Source organism: Pelodiscus sinensis, chromosome 17 (genome assembly GCF_049634645.1).
Source record: "Pelodiscus sinensis isolate JC-2024 chromosome 17, ASM4963464v1, whole genome shotgun sequence".
NCBI lineage: Eukaryota > Metazoa > Chordata > Testudines > Trionychidae > Pelodiscus > Pelodiscus sinensis.
Window position 1 is genome coordinate 39,157,741 of NC_134727.1, and position 21,098 is coordinate 39,178,838.

Consider the following 21,098-nt stretch of genomic DNA (forward strand, 5'->3'; position numbering starts at 1 on the left):
AGGTTTTACATGGAAGACCACTACATAATTTGGGTGGGGGTGTCTGAAACAGCTTCGTGTTGCTACAAACTTTACCCCCACCTTACTTCCCTTTGGAGTTTCCCCTTTGACTTTCACCGGAGCAGAGAGCTTTACAAAACCCCACGCTTTGCCTCATTTTATAAAAGCATTACTCCATTCATACTTAAAAGTAACAGCCTCAGCCGGAGGTTGGCGGCTCAGGGCAGGGAGGAAAAGTTAGCTTTGTATCGCAATAACACCACCACAGAAGTCATTTGTTTGGTAAATCTATTTGAATAGCCAACAAAGCCTACACACAACTTTTGCAAATAAGGGGAACCAAATAGTATGTCAGAATAATTATTAAACTAACACATTCTTCTGCAGTGGCATGCATTCAAATAATGTTTACAATTTTCTAAAAAGGTCACATATATTTACAATCTATTATGCATCTAGGAAGAGATAGAGATAGAGATATGTCTCAGTGGGGTAGCCATGTTAGTCTGAAACTAAATCATCTTAAAATCACAACAATGATCCTGTAGTATCTTTGGGTATGTCTACACTACCCCGCTAGTTCGAACTAGCGGGGTAATGTATGCATACCGAACTTGCTAATGAAGCCCGGGATTTGAATTTCCCGGGCTTCATTAGCATAAAGCCAGCGCCGCCATTTTTAAAAGCCGGCTAGTGCGAACCCCGTGCCGCGCAGCTACACGCAGCACGGGCTAGATAGTTCGAACTACGTAGCCATTCCGAACTATCTGTACGCCTCGTGGAACACCGCGCGGCACGGGGTTCGCACTAGCCGGCTTTTAAAAATGGCGGCGCCGGCTTTATGCTAATGAAGCCCGGGAAATTCAAATCCCGGGCTTCATTAGCAAGTGCGGTATGCATACATTACCCCACTAGTTCGAACTAGCGGGGTAGTGTAGACATACCCTTAGAGACTAAACAAAAATATAGGTAGATAGTATCATGCACTTTCGTGGGCACAACCCACTTCTATAGATGACAAATATCTGTCAAATTTGTCATCTGAAGAAGTGGTTTGTGCCCATGAAAGCTTTTATTTATATATATATATATATATATATATATATATACACACACACACACACACACACACTTACAACCTTATATGTGTTGTGGGGTGTAGCTACAGATAGAAACACTGAACACCATTTGCACTGTAACATGCCAAAACCAAAATGAATCTCGCTCAGTCTCTGAGGAAACAGGGAAAAACAAGCACTCACCTATACACAGCTGGAGTTGTAGTATGAGCCAGCGAAGCCACCGGGAACGGGCCATTTAGGCTTGGTAGGAACTCCGGGAATGTACCAACACTGACGAAGGACCAGACCTTATACTTTTCAGAAATGCTGAGTGAGCCTGGCTGCAGTGTAGTTTCTCTTTTTTTCGGCTCTACATGCTGCAACCTTCTTCTCTCCAATCGAAAGGCTTCCTCTCGCCTGTCTTCCTCAAATACCACCTCAAATACTTTCCTCACTTGTGGCACCATCCTCTCACCCTCCTCTTCACGTCCTTGCCCTAGCTCCCCTTTGCATGGGGTAAGAAGGTCCGCAGCCCAGTCAATGTCTCTGATGGAGTCTCCGTGTTTTTCGCTCCGTCCTTGTGCCCATACTGCCTCCTGCATGGTGGCCCCTGCATGAGCTCCTGCCTTTCCCCCAGGACCTTGTCCATGCCTGAAAGGCCTCTTGAAACCTATTCACCAAACCACTTTCTCTCCTAACTCACGTCCCTCCTCAAAACTCTTGCCAAGTCACTTACGAAAAGAAACAGTTTCGCTCTTTTTTGACTGGGTGACCGAGCTCTGGGCTTGGGGCCTTGGTCTCACGATTCACTTACCTCAGGGAGCTCTAGGCTTGAGGCCTTGGTCTCACGATTCACTTACCTCAGGGAGCTCTGGGCTTGGGGCCTTGGTCTCATGATTCACTTACCTCAGGGCTTGTCTCAAGAGTGGAGGAATGGCCTTCCTGTTTCATACCACAGGCTAGGACTTTGAAAGCCGCCCCAGGGCCATAGCCACCTGACTGTCACTGGGATGTGGGTGCCTAAACCCCTTAGGATCCACTGACACATTGGCACGGCAAGCATATATATGCTTGTCGACACGGCGTGGCGCAAGTTAGTGCAGCGCGATGGTGGAACCTCACTGTGGCTAGCGGGCACGGCCGCTGATCTTCGTTGAGGATGAATGTAAAAAAGGAATTAAGCTTCTTCATGGCCAAAACGCTGACTCAGTAGGATCCACTACCCAGATTACTGGCCATTAGGGAGACCCGTTGGGAATCTCAGCTGCGTGAGGGAGCTGTGTGACAGAGCAGCCGCTGTGAGCTCGCGTGAGTCTAACTCACGATGTCGCTACGATAGACCAGGCAGCCGTATCAACTACACGCCTGCCTCAGGCCAGCGGGTCTGTATTCGGCACAGCTCCGGCACACCACCGCTGCAACCCGTGCTGGCCACCCAAGGAGGGTCAGCGTGAGGCTGCCCACACAACCAGGGGAATTGCCCACCACACTCGCCACGGAGATGCAGCCGAAGAGAGAGTTTCCGGGCAGCATGCTGGCTGAAACAGGACTTGGAACCAGGAGCAAACTGTCTCCTGCCACTTGATTCATGCTGTAGCTAACAGAGAGTGCCTGAGAAACCTTGTAGAAGAGGCCTGAGGCAGTGGCCAAGCCCTGCTAATCTAAAGCCAAGTGGAGGTCACGGCCTGCTAAGATAGAGCACAGCTAGCAAAGCTCAGGCTGCGAGCTGTGAGCAGGCTCTGCCTGCGTGCAAGCTCCCAGAAACTGGCAAAACCCAGGGCTGATATTGCAAAAACACGACCATTTCTGGGAAGTGCTAACAGCAGGTCACTTGTGCAAGCACATTCCAGATGGGTGGTACTAGAACAGCCTCCTACTCAGTGTGCTACAAACACCCTCCCCCATACTGATGCAAGGAAAAGGCCAGTCAGATGACAGCCGACAGTCAGGGATATGTGGATTGAACCCATACAAGAACAGTGGGAACGCACCACCCCAGAGGGGCTCTGTATGTAACATGTTTGTATCCATGTAGAAAAGTGTTTCTTAAACTGTGTTCTGCAGTACATCGGTGTGCCGCGAAGCAGTCGGAGGCGTGTCGCGGAGAACAACAGAATTCAAAATGGCTACCCTTAAAGGGGCAGGTGACTTTTTTTCTTTTGCTTAACTTTCCCCCGACCTTTTTTTTTTTTTTTGGCTCAACAAAAAATCCTTGATGTTCCTCATAAAAAACATTGTTTGGTGTTCCTCGGGCTTAAAAAGTTTAAGAAACACTGGTGTAGAAAGAGGAGTCCTGGAGGGAGCAGTTTTGGCCAGCTGAGGGGGGGGGAATGAAGTGTCACCGAGTCCACTGTCATTGCACGCACATCTGAGTGTAACTACAGACACTGATCCAGGGAGCTCGGACCATGCTTTATTGCGGCACTCAATGGGCTGTAACAGTCAAAAAAGCACACAGAGCATTGGGAATCATTATGAAAGGGATAGAGAATAACCAGAATCATCTTATTGCCTCTGTATAAATTCATGGTGCGCCCACATCTTGAACACCGTGGGCAGAGGTGGTTGCATCTTCTCAAAAAAGATCTCCTTGCATTGGAAAAAAGGTGAGAAAAGGGCAAGAAAAATGATGAGGGGTTTGGAACAAGTGCCTGTATGAGGAGAGATTAAAAAGACTTGGACTTTTCAGCTTAGAAAAGAGGAGACTAAGAGAGGGATAGGATGGAGGTCTATAAAATCATGACAGGCGTGGAAAAAGTGAATAAGGAAACATTATTTACTTGTTCCCACAATATCAGAACTAGGGGTCATCAAAGGAAACGAATAGGCAACAGGTTTAATACAAAGGGAAGTTTTTCTTCACCCAGCACATAGCCAACCTGTGGAACTCCTTGCCAGAGGATGTGGTGAAGACCAGCACTTTAACAGGGTTCAAAAAATGAGCTAGATACATTCATGGAGGTTAAGTCCATCAATGCTTATGAGGCAGGGAGAGTGTCCCTAGCCTCTTTTTGTCAGAGGCTGAAAATAGATGAGAGGAGAGGGATCACATGAGGATTCCCTGTTCTATTCACTCCCTCTGGAGCACCTGGCATTGGCCACTGTCAGCAGACAGGACACTGGGCTAGATGGATCTTTGGTCTGATGCAGGGGGGGCATTCTGGGTGGCTTCCCCTCTAAATTATGTCTTGTGGGCACTTCACTTGCAACCTGCCGTGTGTGCTATCTGGCATGCAGAGAGAACACACACCGCCAGCAACGAGCTATCATGCTGTGGTCAGGCAGACCAGACCTCTAGACACAGCACCCACTATTGCTTCAAATACCGGACTCCAGTATCAACTTCTGCCTCTAGAAGCCACCCACAAAACTCTGGATACTGGGCAACCGCTTGGGCCAAAAGGAGTGACATTATTTGTGTAAACTGTGGTCGAATCCTTAGGGTAAGAACTGTCCGGGTCATCCTTACAGCCCCCTTCCTTGTTGAGTGGGAGGCTCCGGAAATGGTTCCCTTTTGTTCCTAAGAGAAGAGACGCGGTGTCCAGCCGAACAGAGTGGCGTCCAGAAAAGCAGGCAGCTTGTGATCCGAAGAGGCCTCGGAAGATGCAGTGTTGTGCCGGCGTGTCCATTGCGAATCCGTTCGTTCGTGTTCCCTGGTGAGTGCATTGCTTTGGAGCTGGTAATTACAGAGACAGACACGCCTGTTGTGTTTGCGCCGTGCCAAGCATCGTCCCCAGCTGGACCCCAGGCCTCGCGCTATAATACCAAAGGAAGCTGGGATGCCCCTCCTCCCCCCCCCCCCCGGTTTGGATTCAGCGCTTCAAGTCCAGAGGTGAGCATCTAAGGAGTCATGAACGTGGCATAAGTTGTCGTCAGAGATGGGAAATTTGACACCATGGCTTAGTGCAGTGGGTGCCACCCACTGGGTGGCAGGAAAAACAAGTTCTATTTCCAGCTCTCCCATTGGCCAGTGCTATGTGACCATAGGCAAGTTATTTCCCCACCTTGTACCTCAGTTTCCCCTCCCTTTTCTGTAACTTGTCCGTTTCGTTCTTTGGATTGTTATGCTTCTAAGAAGCAAATGGGCCTTTTTTTTTTTTTTAGAGGAAAGGCAAAATGTTGCGTTTATTATGAATACAATCGTAAAGTTGCTAGAATATACTCACCCACACAACACGCATTTCCACCAGTCGCTGTTATACTTACCAGTCCAGGATACAGACTAATCACAGGAGTAGGACTCTGAGTGCATCTAGGCAGTGGCGCTATTTTGGGGTACTTCTGGTTTCCTGAAATAGCTATTCCGCATCTTTAAACAAACCCGTTATTTCAAAATACCTTTCAAAATAACAGCCTCGTCATTCCAACATCCCTGTTAACCTCGTTCCACAAGAGTTAAGGGACATTTCAGAATAGTGCTCTATTTCGCAATTTGGCGCTGTGTACACAGCACCACATTTCTAAATAAGCTATTTCAAAATACACTTGAAAAATTGTGTAGCTTATTTCGAGCTATGGGTGCAGTGTAGACGCACCCTATACATGGTGGCAGAATGCTCCAGGGAAAGTCTTGATAAGATGGAACCCAAAAACCATGGCAAAGCAGCCCCAGTTTTACAGCAGTTTTTCTATATTGAGCTCAGTAAGTTTCACACGGTCATGTTGTAATGAATCACCGTTTAACGAGTGCTGGTTTTCTTAAGGCTTTCTTCTTGTATCACAGCTATCTTGTCCCAATGCGTAAGTGCTTCCCTTATTTTTTTAGAGTCATCAATCTGCCCTTCATCCACATCTCAATAGGGATAAACAGCAATTTCCTGGCGCCTTCACATCTGTCCTTAGCGTCTTCCTAGAATATTTTGGTCCAGTGATGGCCTTCACACTTATCTTCTAACACACATCCCTTATTTTTCACTCACACAAACAAAAATGACATAGTGGCTTCATGCAAGCAAGAATTACATAGCTGCTTCTATTAACAAAAAACCCCAACTCTAGTACAAGATATTCTAGAGTAATTATTACCATTGCAAATTTTTCAATAATACAACCCTCCCCCCCCCCCACATTCTTACACTCTTAAATTAAGGAAGAAAACAGTCCTAACAGTAAAAGGGTGAGGATAGTGGCAAATAGACCCTTTTAGTCTGTTCCTGCGTTAACATTACTAGCACACACAGAGCCTGTTCAACGGGGTTTACCAACAGCGCAAGGCTGTTCCTTTCTGCCTGTCCAAAGGACGGCTGGTAAGATACACTGAGGCACCTTCCATGGCATACGGCTGCATGTTAACTACATGACTGCGGGGAATGGGCTCTCTCTCACTCAAGCCGTTAGTGGTGCCCAGCACAACGCAGCCTCAGTGTCCAAAGGTGCTATTAAAGCAGCTGCAGTATCATAGTGCGGTTTAATTTTTGCTCTCCCCGCAAGAGCTGAATGTTAAATGTTGCCAGCCATTTGCTTGATGTATGACACAGCACCGTGCAGGATATGAGACATTCTCCATGGGAGGGCCTCTGGGTACAGTGAGAGGAAAAACCAGAGCATCCGTGACCTAACAGCTGGGCTGGGGGCCCTCCACAAAGGATACCAATGGTGAGAAGAGGGACGAGGAACCATTAGCACCGGGCGCACTAAGCAAGAGTCAGGCTCTGTGACCAGACGGGGAGCCAGGCCGGAGTCAGGGTGAGGTAAGAGCCATGAATGAGGTGAGGTAAGAGCCATGAGATGAATGTCTGGAGTCAGCAGGTCCAAAGTCCGGGGGCTTGAGCAGACAGCATTGTGGGCCCCAGCCAGGGTCGTTACTTTCTATGAAACTAATGTGGCAGGAAAAAAAATTGGTTGAGCAAAAAAAAAAAGACCCATCAGACCCACCAGAGGAAAAATTGGGGGGGGGGGGGAGGACAGAAGATGCAATTGCTGGACGGTCCAGGTGAAAGCCACACACCTGGGAACCCTAACCTCATGCAGGGAAGGGGTGTGGGGGCTTCCCTTCCTTCCCCTCTTGCAAGGGATTCCTCCTCCCTCCCCCCCCTTAGGTCCCGCATGCCTCCTTAACTGTTAAGGAGGCATTGCAGCCAGTGTAGGGCTAGCTAGGGCTACAAGACACTGCTCCTTGCTGCAGCCAGCCTACTGCAGGGAAGGGGATGGGGGTGAGTCTCTTCCTTCTGACTCCTGCAAGGTATTCCCCCCCCCCCTTCCCTCCAGTCCTGCATGCCTCCTTAACTGGTAAGGCTCCAGACTGCCAGAGACTAGCAGCCTATTCAGGGAAGGTGGGGGAAGGGGAGAGGCTGGCCCTGATGTGGCTTCCCCTTCCTTTCAAAAGGTGCCTCATGCAGGGAAGGGGCTCAGGGGCTCCCACTTTGGGAAAGGATCCCCTCCCTCTCCTCCCCTCCCCCCCCCCCCCCACACACACCTGGCAGCCTCTGCAGCCGCCTGAGCCTGGGTAGGAGCTGCAGCCTCTTTCCCTGCCACCTGGCTGACACCTTCTCCCTCCCCACATCTCCCGGGCCCCAGCTGCGGGAGGGGAACCGCAAGCCTCGGGCCCTGCTGCCGGGGAGGCTGGGGGAAGTTTTTGAACAGGCCCCAGGGTCACCCCGCCAGGGGAGGCAGAGGGAAACTGTCCCCACCGGCCTTCTGCCCGAGAAAAACAGAAAATTCCGGACATTTCATAGTTTTGACCGACAGAAGCCGCAGTTACCGGACTGTCGGGGTGAAAACCGGCCCCCTGTAACCCAGGCGTGTGGCCTATCAAAGGGTGCAGGGTACTGACTCTGGGTTCTTTGTTCCATTCCTGGGGGGTTTCTTCCATTTCTCCAGTTCTCTGCAGGGAAACTTAAAACTATTTCCCTGAGCTTCAGCCATCCCATTGTGCCGAGATGCGTCCAACACAATAGGTGGCAGTGACGGCACGACTGTGCCCCACACCGGCTGGAGCAAGGTTCGGGGCATCTTAAAGCAGCTGCACAGATCCCCAGCCAGTTAGGAAAGGGCTTATTGGGGTAGCCAATCAAGTAGGGTTGCCAGATGGTTTCAACAATACCGGACACGCTTGCCATGACATCACAATCGACATTCCATCCGAGTTAGAAAACAACCAACAATTCGATTTTCTCATTTCTATTTTCTCAATTTTTTCCCCCAACACAAATCTCAAATTTTGGACTGTCCGGTTCAAAACCAGACTCCTGGCAACCGTACAATCAAGAGGCAGCTCGCTGGAGCAGCCCATGTATAAAGGGCAAGGATGCAAAGGAGTGGGTGGGCGTGAGTTTCCTGCACCACCCTTAGTCCCAACTTGCAGTGGGGAGAGTGGCTTACATCCAGGCTGCAGCTTGCCCCTGAAGCCAGGGGCTAGCCTAGAGCCTGTAGCTGGCAACTGAGGCAAGCGGTGGCATTAAAAACCACCTGCCCCCCAGGTAGGGGGCTACAGCAGGCTGGGGGAGGGGAAGGGGGCCTGCAGAGGGTGCTGTGCTCCAGCGAGTGGAGTTGGTGAACACAGCAGAAGTGAATCACCTCTAGAGCGCGGCGCGCTGGCGATTGGGCGCTAACGCCCAGAACGGCCAGCAGGAGGCGCCGTGGTGCTGAGTCTGCCCTGTTACCATGACCACGAATAGGCTCAGGTGCTACCGTTATACCTGGGAAGGGAGGGACGCGGGAGATACATCTCTGACTCCGCACCGAGGCGCCCCGTCAGACAATCGCCCCCTACCGTCAGCCGGCATGGCCGATTCTCCAACTCCTCACATTGTTACGTGGGCACTCCTCAGCCTGCCCCAAGGTGCCTCCGACAGACGGCGTCCCAGCACTGAGAGCCACCCAACCATATCCTGCTGTTTCTAGTCCTGCAGTGGGAGCCCCGCAATCCTGAACCAGTTAATTGGGACACAGACGCAGCACTTGGGGTGTCTTTACTCTGGAAAAATACCTACGGGCATGATCCAATATTCCTTGAAATCAGTTGAAAGAATTGCATTGAGGGAGGGAGGTAGGAATCAGGGGTTTCCTTTATAGATATTTAGAATGTTTTATTGTTACAAATACAAAATACACTCAAAATACCCAATTCATCATCATACACAGAGCTAGCAAAGAGGGGTAGGAGGAAAGAAGGGGACGCCGAGTGACATCTCTATGTTCAGGATCTACACTGAACAGCGATCTCAAACGCCAGCCCATTCTGCTTTACATTTTTCGGGCCTTCCCCTCCCGCAGAACACCAGTCGTTGGTTAGGGTGAGGCCCAGCCGTATCACTGAGCCAAAGCCAAACATAAGTGCGTACTGGGGAGTGAATCTTCCCCCCCCCCCCCATTTTCTTGCAGCATTAATTGTTTAGTGACCAGTTGTGTTACCAGGTGACTTGCAGGGATCGGGGGAATCAGAGACTTCCCGTAGTCGGTAAGCAAATACAGAAGGAACTGTGAGCTCTGTGCACGTTTTAGAAGCATAGACAATACCATCTCAGATTGGTGCCTAACATTAGCCGAGATAAAGATGCAGCATAAACAGGAACAATGCTGTAAGCACATAGCCTACAGTATAACATTGGACAAAGATCCTCAAAGAGGCTTCTCACAGGAAATGGTCATTTTGGTTGAAAAGAAACACCCACAAAGAGCAGCAGTTTTCAGTTAAGTGATTTCTGGTAAGAGATGAGCAGACTCAATGGTTAAATGATTGAAAGAGTTAGGTTTCCGGCTGGTGCATCACACAGAGGGCCAAGTCTGCTTTGAAATAGCCATTCTGCAGAGGGTTTTTAAATCTTTCTTTGTTGGCCTATTTGCTCCCGTTGATGTCAATAATGCGTTGACCTAGTGGGAGCAAATGTAGGACTGTGCCAAATGCTGCAAGTACTGGTTGAACCTCTCTAGTCCGGCAACATCCGTGGTCTGGCATGATGTCAGTTAGCTGGAGTTCCACTTAGCATGGATGTGGCCAAGTTTCCCGTGGTGCCAGAAAGTTTTTTACAGCCACCCGTCCTGGCTCTCAGTGTTCTGTGCTGTGATTTAGCTCAAATTTACCCCTCAATGTCTTCTAAGGGCACGTCTACACAGCACGGCTAAAGTTGGAACAAGCAATGCAACCTGAGCTATGTCAGCTGCATAGCTTAAGTCAAAATAACTTAACTCGGCTTTTGGTGCTGTCTACACAGCAGGAAGTCACAGGAGGAACACTCTTCCTTCAGTTTCCCTTACTCCTCATAAAATGAGGGTTACAAGAGTCAAAGGAAGAAGTCCTCCGCCTCGACATTATTTCAAAATAATGGCTTGCAGTGTAGATACACTCTTTGTTATTTCGGAATAACATCAGTTATTTGGAAATAACTCTGCTGTGTAGACGTACCCCAAGAGCCCAGCAAGCAGTGGAAGTGCTGGTAATGCTGCGAGTCCATATTGACCTGCCATGGTCCGGCAAATTCTCTGGGTCGGCACCGGTCAGGTCTCAAGGGTGCCAGACTAGAGAGGCTGAGCCTGTAGTGCGGCCAGACTATGGATAGGGTCTCACTTTTTGACTTTCGGAGACTGATTCTGACCTCACTAGCATCAGTGTAGTGCAGGGGGGAACTGGTAGCTCATTCTAATGTCTCCGTAAAATACCTCCTGTTTTTTTGACAATGCCAGGGCTACAGCAAAATAATTGTGCTAGGATTACAATGACCAGAAAGGTGACATTTCTCTAAATCTCAATCTTGTCCTGTATTGCTTTTCATTAACAGATACCGCAGCAATCTGAACCCGGAGTTCCCGGAGACGGTCTCTGAGCTCAACTTCCTTTTTATTCTAAGCAGGGTCTCAGATACAGGATGTGATTGAAATCAGCAGAGTTGCCACAAGAAACATTGCTCAGTATTATCCTCTCTCTCCGTCCGGGGGTGGACGACGAAGAGTGAACAAAGACCAGGCCTGGTGGAACTCCATTGAAAGCAATGACTCTGAGGCTACGTCTACACTGCAGACTTCTTGCGCAAGAAGCTTTTTGCCAAAGAGATTTTCTGCACAAACTTCTCCTGCAAAAGCTCATTGAAAAAGCGAATAGTCACCAGGGCACCTGTGATCATTTCAATAGGCTATTTTGGGGCAAAACCACCCCTGCTGCCCATCCCTCCACACCGTTTTGCACAATAACTCTTGCGCAAAAAGGCGTTATTCCTCGTAGAAAGAGCAATCTACCGCAAAACCCCTCTGCTCCGTCGATTCACTGTCCATTTTCTTGTGCAAAAATGCGCTTGAGGTGTGGACGCTCCGCAAGTTTTTGCACAAAAACTCTGCAGTATAGGCTCCACACAGACCTTTCTGCAACCCCCCAGCCAGCCACCCCAATGACAGAATGGGTGCAGGAGGCGATGGGGGTCTGGCCAGAAGGTTGGGTGCAGAGTGAGGTGGGGGGTGCATGGTCTGGGCACAAAGAAGATGGGGGCACTTAGTTGGCTCCATGTCTCCTACTGCACCCAGACACCGCCCTGACTACTCCCATTGGCCACGATCCTGGCCGATGGCAGCAGCGGGGAAAACCTCCAGGTGAGTGGTTTCCTGCACCGCTGCTCCCCCAGCGAGGGACAGAGGAGGAGGAAGGGGAGTGGCAGCGCACAGCACCACTGTCTGCCTGTGCAAGCCACATCTGGCCCGTGGGGCCTCCCACCCACACTCAGTGGGACTCAGGCACTGGCACTTTGACCTCATAGAGAAGGGACATGGGGCTGGCGCACCAGCACAGGCTCTCCGCTGGGGTGGGGCAAGCGCTGAGCCCACAGCCCACCTGCAAGATGGTCACAGACCACTCCACGGACCACCCTTTGGGAATCACGGCTTTAGCAGTCTCCCGCCTCCGCTGTGCGGCCTTTTCTGCCTCACCAGCCGGTTTCACTCTAGTGAGTGGATCACGGCTGATCTCAGAGGAGATCTGTCTCCCTTCCACACCCCAGGTCTTGGTTCTCTGCAGATCTGGGGAGAAGCGGGCTTTTCAAACAGCGGAGCAAAAAAACTGGTCTGCCCCCCCGCACTGGATCAGTTCGCCTGTGCTCTATTGCCTGCCTGCGCCAAATGAAACAGCATGGCCATTCCCAGCCCACTTATTAGACAACAGCCAGATTTTTGTTTGCCGTGCCCCTGTACCAAACAGCAGGGGAGGGGGTGAAATTTCCAATCCCAGTTCCATTAATAGGGAGGCCCCGTTCTAGGCATAAGCATGGGGAGCAGAATTTGGCTCCATCTCCTGCCTCTGTGCATGGCTGTAAATCCAACTAAAATGTCAGTGAGGGCAGGAGAGTTCGTTTGGATTTAGCTTGATGTAAGTGGAGAGCAAAATGTGACCCAGTGTCTCTTGCATTACCGAGATCTCTAGCCTCCCCTTCCAACATGCCTCTGTTTCCCCTTGATAACAGCGGGCAGAGGAATGTATTATTCATGTGTCAGGGTAGCAGCGGGTTTCTAGTTTCCTAGAGCTCTGGAAGGGGAGATCACGTCACTAATGCGGTTTATGGTATGAATCATACAAGTCTTTTTTTTAAAGGGAGAACTAGAGGTGTGGGCTCCACAGTGAAACGTGCTTGGTCATAATTAACGGAGATAAAATATCTGCATGCTACGTACTAAGTCTGATCCGCGCCAAATGCTGAATACCCTCCATTCCTATCGACTTCTTCCAAGTGCAGGAGTTTCAGCATCTCCCTGGAAGCAGTGAGCACCTACCAGGATTGGACCCTCCCTGGTAACCAAGACCGAATATATTTTGCCTTAGCAATGATGCAATTCATCTCCGCTTGCTTGGGGCAGTTACAAACAAATCTCTCTTCCCAGCTACGTCGCAGAAGCTGCCCCAGCCGGCTCCACCCTGCCGCTGGCCTGGCAGCGGGGTTCTCATTCACGCTAAGCGGCGGCAACGTGCATCTGACGACCGATACTCATCTCGCTCCCGTTCGGTGAATGGATTGAGACGGATGTTGCCCGGTGGGTCAAAGTCTTAGCCTTGAATGTATGGGCTCCTCTTGCTTCAGCAGAGCAGTGCAAGTTGCTGTTTGTCAGTCACAGAATCATGGAACACTAGAACTGAAAGGGACTTTGAGAAGTCATCGAGTCCAGCCCCCTGCCCTCACGGGACTCCGTCTGTCCTCCGGCACGAGCCCCCCTTTTCATATTCTCAGGCGTATCGCACAGCACTTAAAAGGATGCTTTCGATTGCTGCATAACCAGGGTCTCAAACTTCTGGCCTGCGGGTCGGCCCTGGCCAGAGCCGTGTTGCAAATCGACACGAGAGTAACGGCAGGTGATGGGGGCCTGTTTGTTCCCATTGCTGAAGCCCCGCCCCTTCCTTCCCTTTCCCCCCATACAAAGGGATGCGGCCTTAGGCTTATCAGGGAGGCCTGGCCCATGGGGACAGCAGCATCTGAGCCCCTGCACTGCCCACGGCAGGTGCCCTCAGTAATCCCAAGGCTGCGTCCCTTGGGGCATGGGGAGCCATGGGAGGGCGGGAGTGGGACAGTGGCAGGAAGGTGGCTGGCCTTGGGCAGTGAGAACAGAACAGCCCACCTCCTTCCGCCGGCCTGCCGTCACTCCCAAGCCAGATTGTGAGCTGGCCTGCAGGCCGGGCGGTTGAGACCCTCGTGGTATCAGCTGTGCTCGTGTGGTAGGAACGGGGAAAGGCCACAGCGTCGAGAAGGGAAGCCTGCACGCCTTAGTCCATCGTGTAAATATTCTCTTCAGCACGCACCCTGGCTTCTAAGGGCCTCTGGATGCCGCCGCCTTCGGGGCTGGAAAACGAGACTGCGCTGCAGAGACAGTAACAGACCCTGACGGTTACTCCCGAAATGAAATGGAAACACAAGCCACCCAACATCCCCAGCAATGGGATTCCAGGGAAAATACAAACTGTTTACTGTTACACACCCGTATTGACCAATCCTCATCTAGCCATAGGGCGCTACAGGCCTGTAGATCTGCTGCTGCTTCATAGAGATACAAACCGTGAGCCGGATCAACCGTTGGGCCCATGTTTGTTTATGACGCACTGAGCAATAGCAGCGATAACGAATTTCACTTTTTTCGTGATGTCTGATTATCTGTCCTGAGGTGACCAAGCCAATCAGACAAGCATGCCGCTCTGGGAATGGCAGCATGCGTCCGGGACGGTCAGGCTGGTCCATTTTGCTGTTCGAACAAAGGTACTAACAGGTTGGGACCAAGGGTTTTCTTAAAGCGATGGTTGACCTAGCAGAGTGAGTAAATAGCATTTACCTCTCGGTTTGCAACGTCTTCAGCTTCTGTTTGTTGTGGAAATACCCTGCAGATTATCCAAAATAGGTGGAGAAACAAGGGGGGGAGGAGAAGGAGAGATGAGTTTTTAAATCATTTTTAAACAGCAACAAATTCAGTGAGAAAACATCAAGGGCAAAACCTGAAATAAGGCAGCTTTAATGTCGTCTTAAATAACGGGCGCGTCACACTAGGCCAAACTCACCAGGGGTTTCCACAACCGTGCGCCCTGACAGAGCCTCCACGGGGGAGCGCCTGCAAAATGGGAGCACAAGCCACTTCCCTTGTGACCAGGGAAGCCCAGTGCATAAACGGGGTGACGTGACGGAAACAGGGCCCAGCCGGCGTGGCACGGAGAGGAGCTAATCGAGGGCATCCTCTGAGCAGCCATTCTGGGACAAGAGCCCACAACATCAGAGAAATACAACTAGGGGTGGCCTGGGCTCATTCCCCCTCTCAAATCACTCACTTGTGGAGACAACCAAGGCCCCCGCCAGGATGGCTAGAAGCACCACGCAGACGCCGACATATATCGCTGTCTTCGTGGATTCTGGCTCCCGTAGCTGGTCGACAGACGTGGACATATTCTGCCGATACACAAAAGCCTGGGGCATTAGGGGAAGTCATGGAAAACACACACGTCATGTGACAAACCATTCAGGGGCCTTGCCACCAAATGGGGAACACACCCCCACACACACACACCTGAGGGAGCTGTTACCTCCCCTGTGCACGCCACAGTCCCCTCCAGCTGGGCCATTCTCCTCAAGGCTGAATGCGGTTGGGACGTTCAACGGTGCCTAAAGGGAGCGAGGCATCCAAATCCCTCTCCTTGCTATCGAGGGCGTGAGCCTTGTGGCCTGTTTAGTGGTTAAAGACACAGCTCTTCCGTCCAAACGCCTGCGTTTTGGGCCACACCCTACGGGGCTTATTCAAGCCTCGATCCTGAGAGAAGGTTTCGTGCCTGAACTCCTCTTGACTTCAGGCTTTAATTAGGCAAAACTCCCTTTCAGCTCAGTTCCCCCCCCCCCCCCCCCCAGTAAAGAGTAAGGACTTCCGGATTAGCCCTTGATGCACGTCACTGGGGATTGTTTGCCGTCATTCCTGGCATGCACCAGCTCTATTTCTCGGGCACTAGGTGGACAGACGCCACACACATTTTTCTCTCTTCCAACCAAAAGGGCACAGAGTGACCACAGACGGGACCACTTACCGCTGAAACAGCCGGAGGCGCTTCTGAACTGGAAGCCAACGGCCGTTGTGTCAGGATGATGGAAGAGGGGTCACTGGCATCCACAGCAGCTGAGCAACAATGAGATAAACCAACACAGCCCTTAGCACGGTTCATCATTCTTTCCTACGCCATAGGTAGGCCAAGCCTATTTCTCCGAGGCTCTAGAGTAAACGGGTATCTCCTGAGAATCGACAGGCTTCCGGGGCCCCAGAAAGAGAAGGTCACACAGCACTGCAAAGGGCAAGTAATGTTGCACACAAGACTTCACAAAGCAGAGAACACCTTTCGGTAGCATGGAGGCTGGCCACAGCATGACAAAGGTGCCAAAACCACAGCTACAGCAACGTGTCTATTTCCCGGCAGAAGGCACTCCCCCCACCATTTAAAACACGGGGCTACAAAGGCAAGGTCGATAGCACCAGGCTTCTGTGACTTTGTCGTTGGATGCATTAATCACCCCATGAGCAATAAAACCAGCCCACCAATCGCAAGACTGAAGACGTATTATCAGAGGATCTATGGTTAACGAAAATGGAGTCCCCTTCCTGTTTAAATTAAGGGGACTCTGGAGCCAAGAGCCTTTTCTGCTGCAATTGAAAACCACTCCCGAGGGCTCCGATTCTAAATGGGGTGCTCTGCTTTGGCTGTTGTCTTCTGGGAAAAGGGGGCCTTTCCATTTTCCATAAGATGTGGAGAAATTGGAGAAGGTCCAGAGAAGAGCAACAAAAATGATCAAAGGTCTGAAAGAATTGGGCTTGTTTAGTTTGGAAAAGAGAAGACAGAGGGGCCATGAGAGCAGCTTTCAAGTTTCTAAAAGAGTGTTACAAAGAGGAGGGGGGAAATTGTTCATCTTGGCCTCTGAGGATAGAACAAGAAGCAATGGGCTTAAACTGCAGCAAGAGAAGTTTAGGTTGGACATTAGGAAAAACTTCCTACCCATCAGGGTGGTTAAACACTGGAATAAATTGCCTAGGGAGGTTGTGGAATCTCCATCTCTTAAGAAAAGGTTAGAAAGGCAGCTCTCAGGAATGATCTAGATGGTGCTTGGTCCTGCCGTGAGGGCAGGGGACTGGACTTGATGGTCTCTCAAGGTCCCTTCCAGTTCTAGTGTTCCATGGTTCTAGTGAATCATAGATTCTATGATTTTTAACATCAAAGTAACACAATTGTCTGCCTCTTTCGGTGGCTCCTCCGTGGATGTGTCCATAATAAATATACAACTCAGTAGCTAGAGACACATCCCATGTGGAGAAAGTGTTCATCTCCTCTTCTGAGAAGGAAATGAAACTCTGAGCTCACAAACTCCAGATAAATGAAGCGGCAGTTTTGGTTTCAAGTTCAAGCTGAGCTCATAAGGCTCAAACCCAAAATTTAAAGACTAAATATTAAACCACAAACCCATTTTTGTAGGTTGCTTGAAAGACCCCTCCAGATCATCCCATATTTGCTTGGGGCTTTTACTGCCTGCTCCCAGGAAATCACACTTTGTAAAACAAAGTCAGTGGGAATAATATTTGCAATGCCAGCAAAAATAGATCTTTAACATAGAAACAACGTTGTGCAATTGGTAGGCAGTTATCTGTGAGTGATTTGCAGGACCTTATTTTATGATTTGCAGTCCTATCAGCATATCAGTTTAGCTCCTGAAGGGTGGCCGTGTTAGTCTAACAGAAAAAAACTTAAACAATTAATAGTCCTACAGCACCTATCAGCTTCATGTAGCATGGAAACTCAAACTGACTATTCTTTTCCCACTTTTTTTTCTCCTTTCCCTTCCTTCCCCATTCCTTCTTTTTCTCTGCTATTTATTTGGAACTTGGACCCCTTAAACTCCGGTCATCTGAAGAAGTGAGTTGTGCCCATGAAAGCTCAATGTTCCCATTTCCATGTTTTGTTAGTTTCTAAGGTGCTGCAGGACTATTCATTGTTTTTTAAGTTCAGCTACTATTTGTTATTTTATTGCCTTTCTGCGATCCCATTACAAAGGGCTTCACACACACCAATACGGGCTTAAACATTACCTGAGCTATGTTCAGATGGGTACGTGTGAGGAAGTGCAGTGGAAGTCTTTGCTGGTATGAAAAAACAAAACAAAAACCATGCATGTGACAAGTCAGCAAGATGTGTCTAACATGCTGAAAGAAATAACGTGTCTTAAGAACAACATAGCACCTGCAATAAAACTGCATACCCCTACCTACCTGGTCTATTGCAAGAAGAAGAAAATTGCTTTAACTTTTATTCTCTGGGCACGACAGCGCAGCAAAAGGAGAGAATGAAAATCATAGCTGTGCTCTCTATGTGTTTGTCTTGGGGGTTTATCCTGCCTCTTCCCCTCACCATACTCTCTAAGCACCTTCCTTGTACAATCTATAGTGAAGGACTTCCCACAGCATCTGGAATTCTGCCTTTTCCCAGATTAAAAATACATCAGGGTTGGGGTAAGATTGGGGGGTTTGATTTTGCTGATTGCCACAACTGGAGCTGAACATTTTAAAGTTTGTCAGAGCAGAGTGAGATGGAACTGCCGTGTATAACACTTAGGGTGCATCTACACTGCACAGTCTGTCTGGAATGACAGATGTTATTCCGGAAAATCAATACTAGCTCCACACAGCAACTGCATTATTTCTAAAGAAAATCGAAATAACGGAGGGCTTTCCCCAACGTTGGTACCTCATTCCATGAGGAATAATGCCGCTTCCAAAAAAGCTCTTTCAGAAGAGGATGTGTGTGGATGGTCCGCTGCTGCTTTGTCGGAATAGCCCCTCCCTACGGCCATTCTACCTTATTCCTCCCCAGTGCCTCCTGGGGCTCTAAATGGAGGCAGTGCACCTGCATCAGGGGAGCCTACTTTGGACTAATTTTGCAGCTTCCCTGTACTGTGAACCCTCTAGTTCAAAATAAACTGGCAGTGTAGACATACCCTTACTCATTCCTTAAGGCCAAGTGGCTCAAACTGGACCCGTGTGGTAGACTTTCATGAGCACTCGCCATGGGCTGGAATTCACCCATATGAGTAGAGCCAAAGAGCGTGCCTCGCCCTACCCCCACCTAGCTCCTCTGCCAAGACAGAGGGCTAAATTCCCACCTGGCGCAACACTACAGCTCCCAGATCAGTGGGGTTGCCCCTGCTCTGACGATTGCTCTGAATGAGGCCCCACAAGTCTGAAAAGAAGCAGTCTAAGTTTCTAGGGGCAGGAACAAACGTCAGGCAGGATCTCGACCAGGCGGGTTTCCTCGCACGAGGAGGATTTCTCTCATTGGAATCCCAGTGACCAAAGGAGAGGGCCAGGGCATCCGAAGGGACCACGTCATCAGGGGCTCAGGAGCCCTGCAGATAGTGGCCATGTCTCGTCCCAGCAGGCACAATAGCCCGGGCGCTGGATCAACCTGCCAAGGGACATGACGCATCCACCCGCGACTTTGTGCTACACTAATGAGCAGAGCAGAGGGTGGGGCCCGCTCTTCTGGATGCCACACGCACTAGGACTAAGACAGCTGCTAAGGGCTGCCTGGTAGAAGAACAAAATCACCCTCCCCGTGCCTGGCTCCGCGGTGGATACACGGATGGCAGAGGCTGCTTCCTTTGGGCAGTGGGGAGGGGAGGGCTTCACACTCTCATGGCTGGCATTGCAGGGCGTGATTGACTGTGTCAGTCACAAGCTCTGAAGGCCGGGGGCTGGCAGGAGTTTTACCCTCCGAAGACACAAAGAGACAGACTCTGCTCACCTCTCTCAATCACAACTTCCAGGTGGTTCTTCTCATCATTGAACCAGCCGGAGATCTCCACACGGCAGCAATACAGCCCTTCGTCTGCTTCCGCCGCATTCACTATGGTCAGGGACACGTACCCCTGTGTGAGGTTCTCCCCTAACTGGTATCGGTTGGACTGACGCTCTGTTACCCTCCATCCATCTGTCCAGAGGATGGGCTGAGCACACCCACGAGAAGGGCAGCTGCCCCGGCCCCAGCACATGCTTGTGATGTCACTTTCACGATCAACTCGGTATCGGCAGGGCAGCGTGACGTTCTGACCCACCAGTCCTCTCACCGGGGAGCCCGATGCCGTGAGACCTGCAGACAAAGGCACAACAGGAATGGAAACGGGGAAAGGACACAAGGCACAGGCTGATGGGACTTGCCGGGATCTCAGTCACTGCCCGCACCATGCCTGTAAGCTGGAAACCCGGCTCCAGCTCCACCATGGTCACTGAAGGGTGTGTCCCTCTGCCACACCCGGCCAGCAGGACACAGTGCAGCCATGGTGCTTTTACCCACAAGATGTTCCAGTCCAAGCACAGGAAACACTCCCAGCTGCTGCCCAGCCCCTCCCTCCTGATCCCAGCCCAGCAGGTGCAGGGGGAGCAGGTCTTGGATCCACCCAACCAACCAACGGGCGACTCTCCGGGCAGTTATACACACAGCGCCCTGCCCAAAGGGAGCTCAGTTGTGGGAACCAGGCAAACGCGCACATCGGCCTTGAGCTTGGTGCCACTTCTTTGTGAAGCGACTCCACTAGGGACTAACCCTCCCGAGAGTGGCTCTCACGCTGCCCCGTGCTCGTGGGAGAGACACTGAGGCCTACAACCCCTGCGGTGTCCCTGGACGGTTCCACTCACCCCACCACGGTGACTGGAGCCATCTGCGGGACGACACAGCTCGTCACACGCACTTCTCCAGCCCCCTCGTTCCTCCCGTGGCAGAGCACCAGCACAAAGCGTGTGCACCATGGACCCCCGGCTCGCTTTGCACCTTGGCGCTCGCAGAAGAGCCGCTGTGGGCTGGTCCTCTGCCCTGGGCCGAGCCTCCCCTGGATCTGCAGCTCCACCTGCCTTGAGACACGCTCGTCAGGGGAACTTGCACGTGCACCGGACTGTGTCTGCAAGTAGCCAGGTAAGTGACACAAACCCTTTGAAAGTGTATTTAATAGGTTCTCTCTTTGCCCCTCTATTTAGCGCATGCACAGCCCCTAGGTCAATAGAGCAGTGGATGAAAGACAGAGCTCACTTTACACATGCTGCACAATTCCCTCATGCGCTTACAACCCTGCCTTCCTCTTTCTAGATCTAGCACGAGGCTGCACTTCCCTTTAGAGTTCCCATGAATACAACACGCTCCACTAACATCCAAGTATGCTGCTTCCCTGTGCGCATAAACCACGATTTCAAAATACAGTCAGCAACGTCGCCTCCTGCTACTGAACTGCTGGTTTGCCCAGTGAATGTGCAGTTTAACACCTTTAATATTGATAGAGTTGGGCAGAATTGAGGTGTTAGCTCCTCTCAACCTTTTTGCCTAAAAAAGACAGACCTTCTGAGTAATGAATCTGGTGTTGCTGGACTTTGCCAGAATAACCGATGAGAAACTCCACTGACACAACATACAGCATTAGTAGCTACTAAGCAAACATTTATTAATCTCCCCTCTTATTTAGCAAAAAGCAACGCTGTGAAAAACAAATATGGACCATATCCTGGCACTTTTTATTTTTTTTTTAAAGCCAATCTCGGACTTAAGGTGCCCATTTTCTTCACAACAGTTGCTATCACGGT

General features: G+C 50.5%; 1 protein-coding gene across 1 annotated transcript in view; it reads right to left on the reverse strand.

Annotated features, from left to right (window-relative positions):
• LOC102459053 (uncharacterized) overlaps window positions 1-21,098 on the reverse strand; it is a 53,461-nt gene that overhangs the window by 28,652 nt on the left and 3,711 nt on the right. Inside the window, exons 4-9 of the mRNA XM_075900733.1 lie at window positions 19,276-19,620; window positions 17,565-17,615; window positions 15,523-15,611; window positions 14,779-14,896; window positions 14,292-14,337; window positions 13,734-13,825 (exon numbers count right to left, since the gene is read on the reverse strand). Coding sequence (XP_075756848.1) covers window positions 13,734-13,825; window positions 14,292-14,337; window positions 14,779-14,896; window positions 15,523-15,611; window positions 17,565-17,615; window positions 19,276-19,620 — 741 coding nt within the window. The remainder of the gene's footprint in view (window positions 1-13,733; window positions 13,826-14,291; window positions 14,338-14,778; window positions 14,897-15,522; window positions 15,612-17,564; window positions 17,616-19,275; window positions 19,621-21,098) is intronic.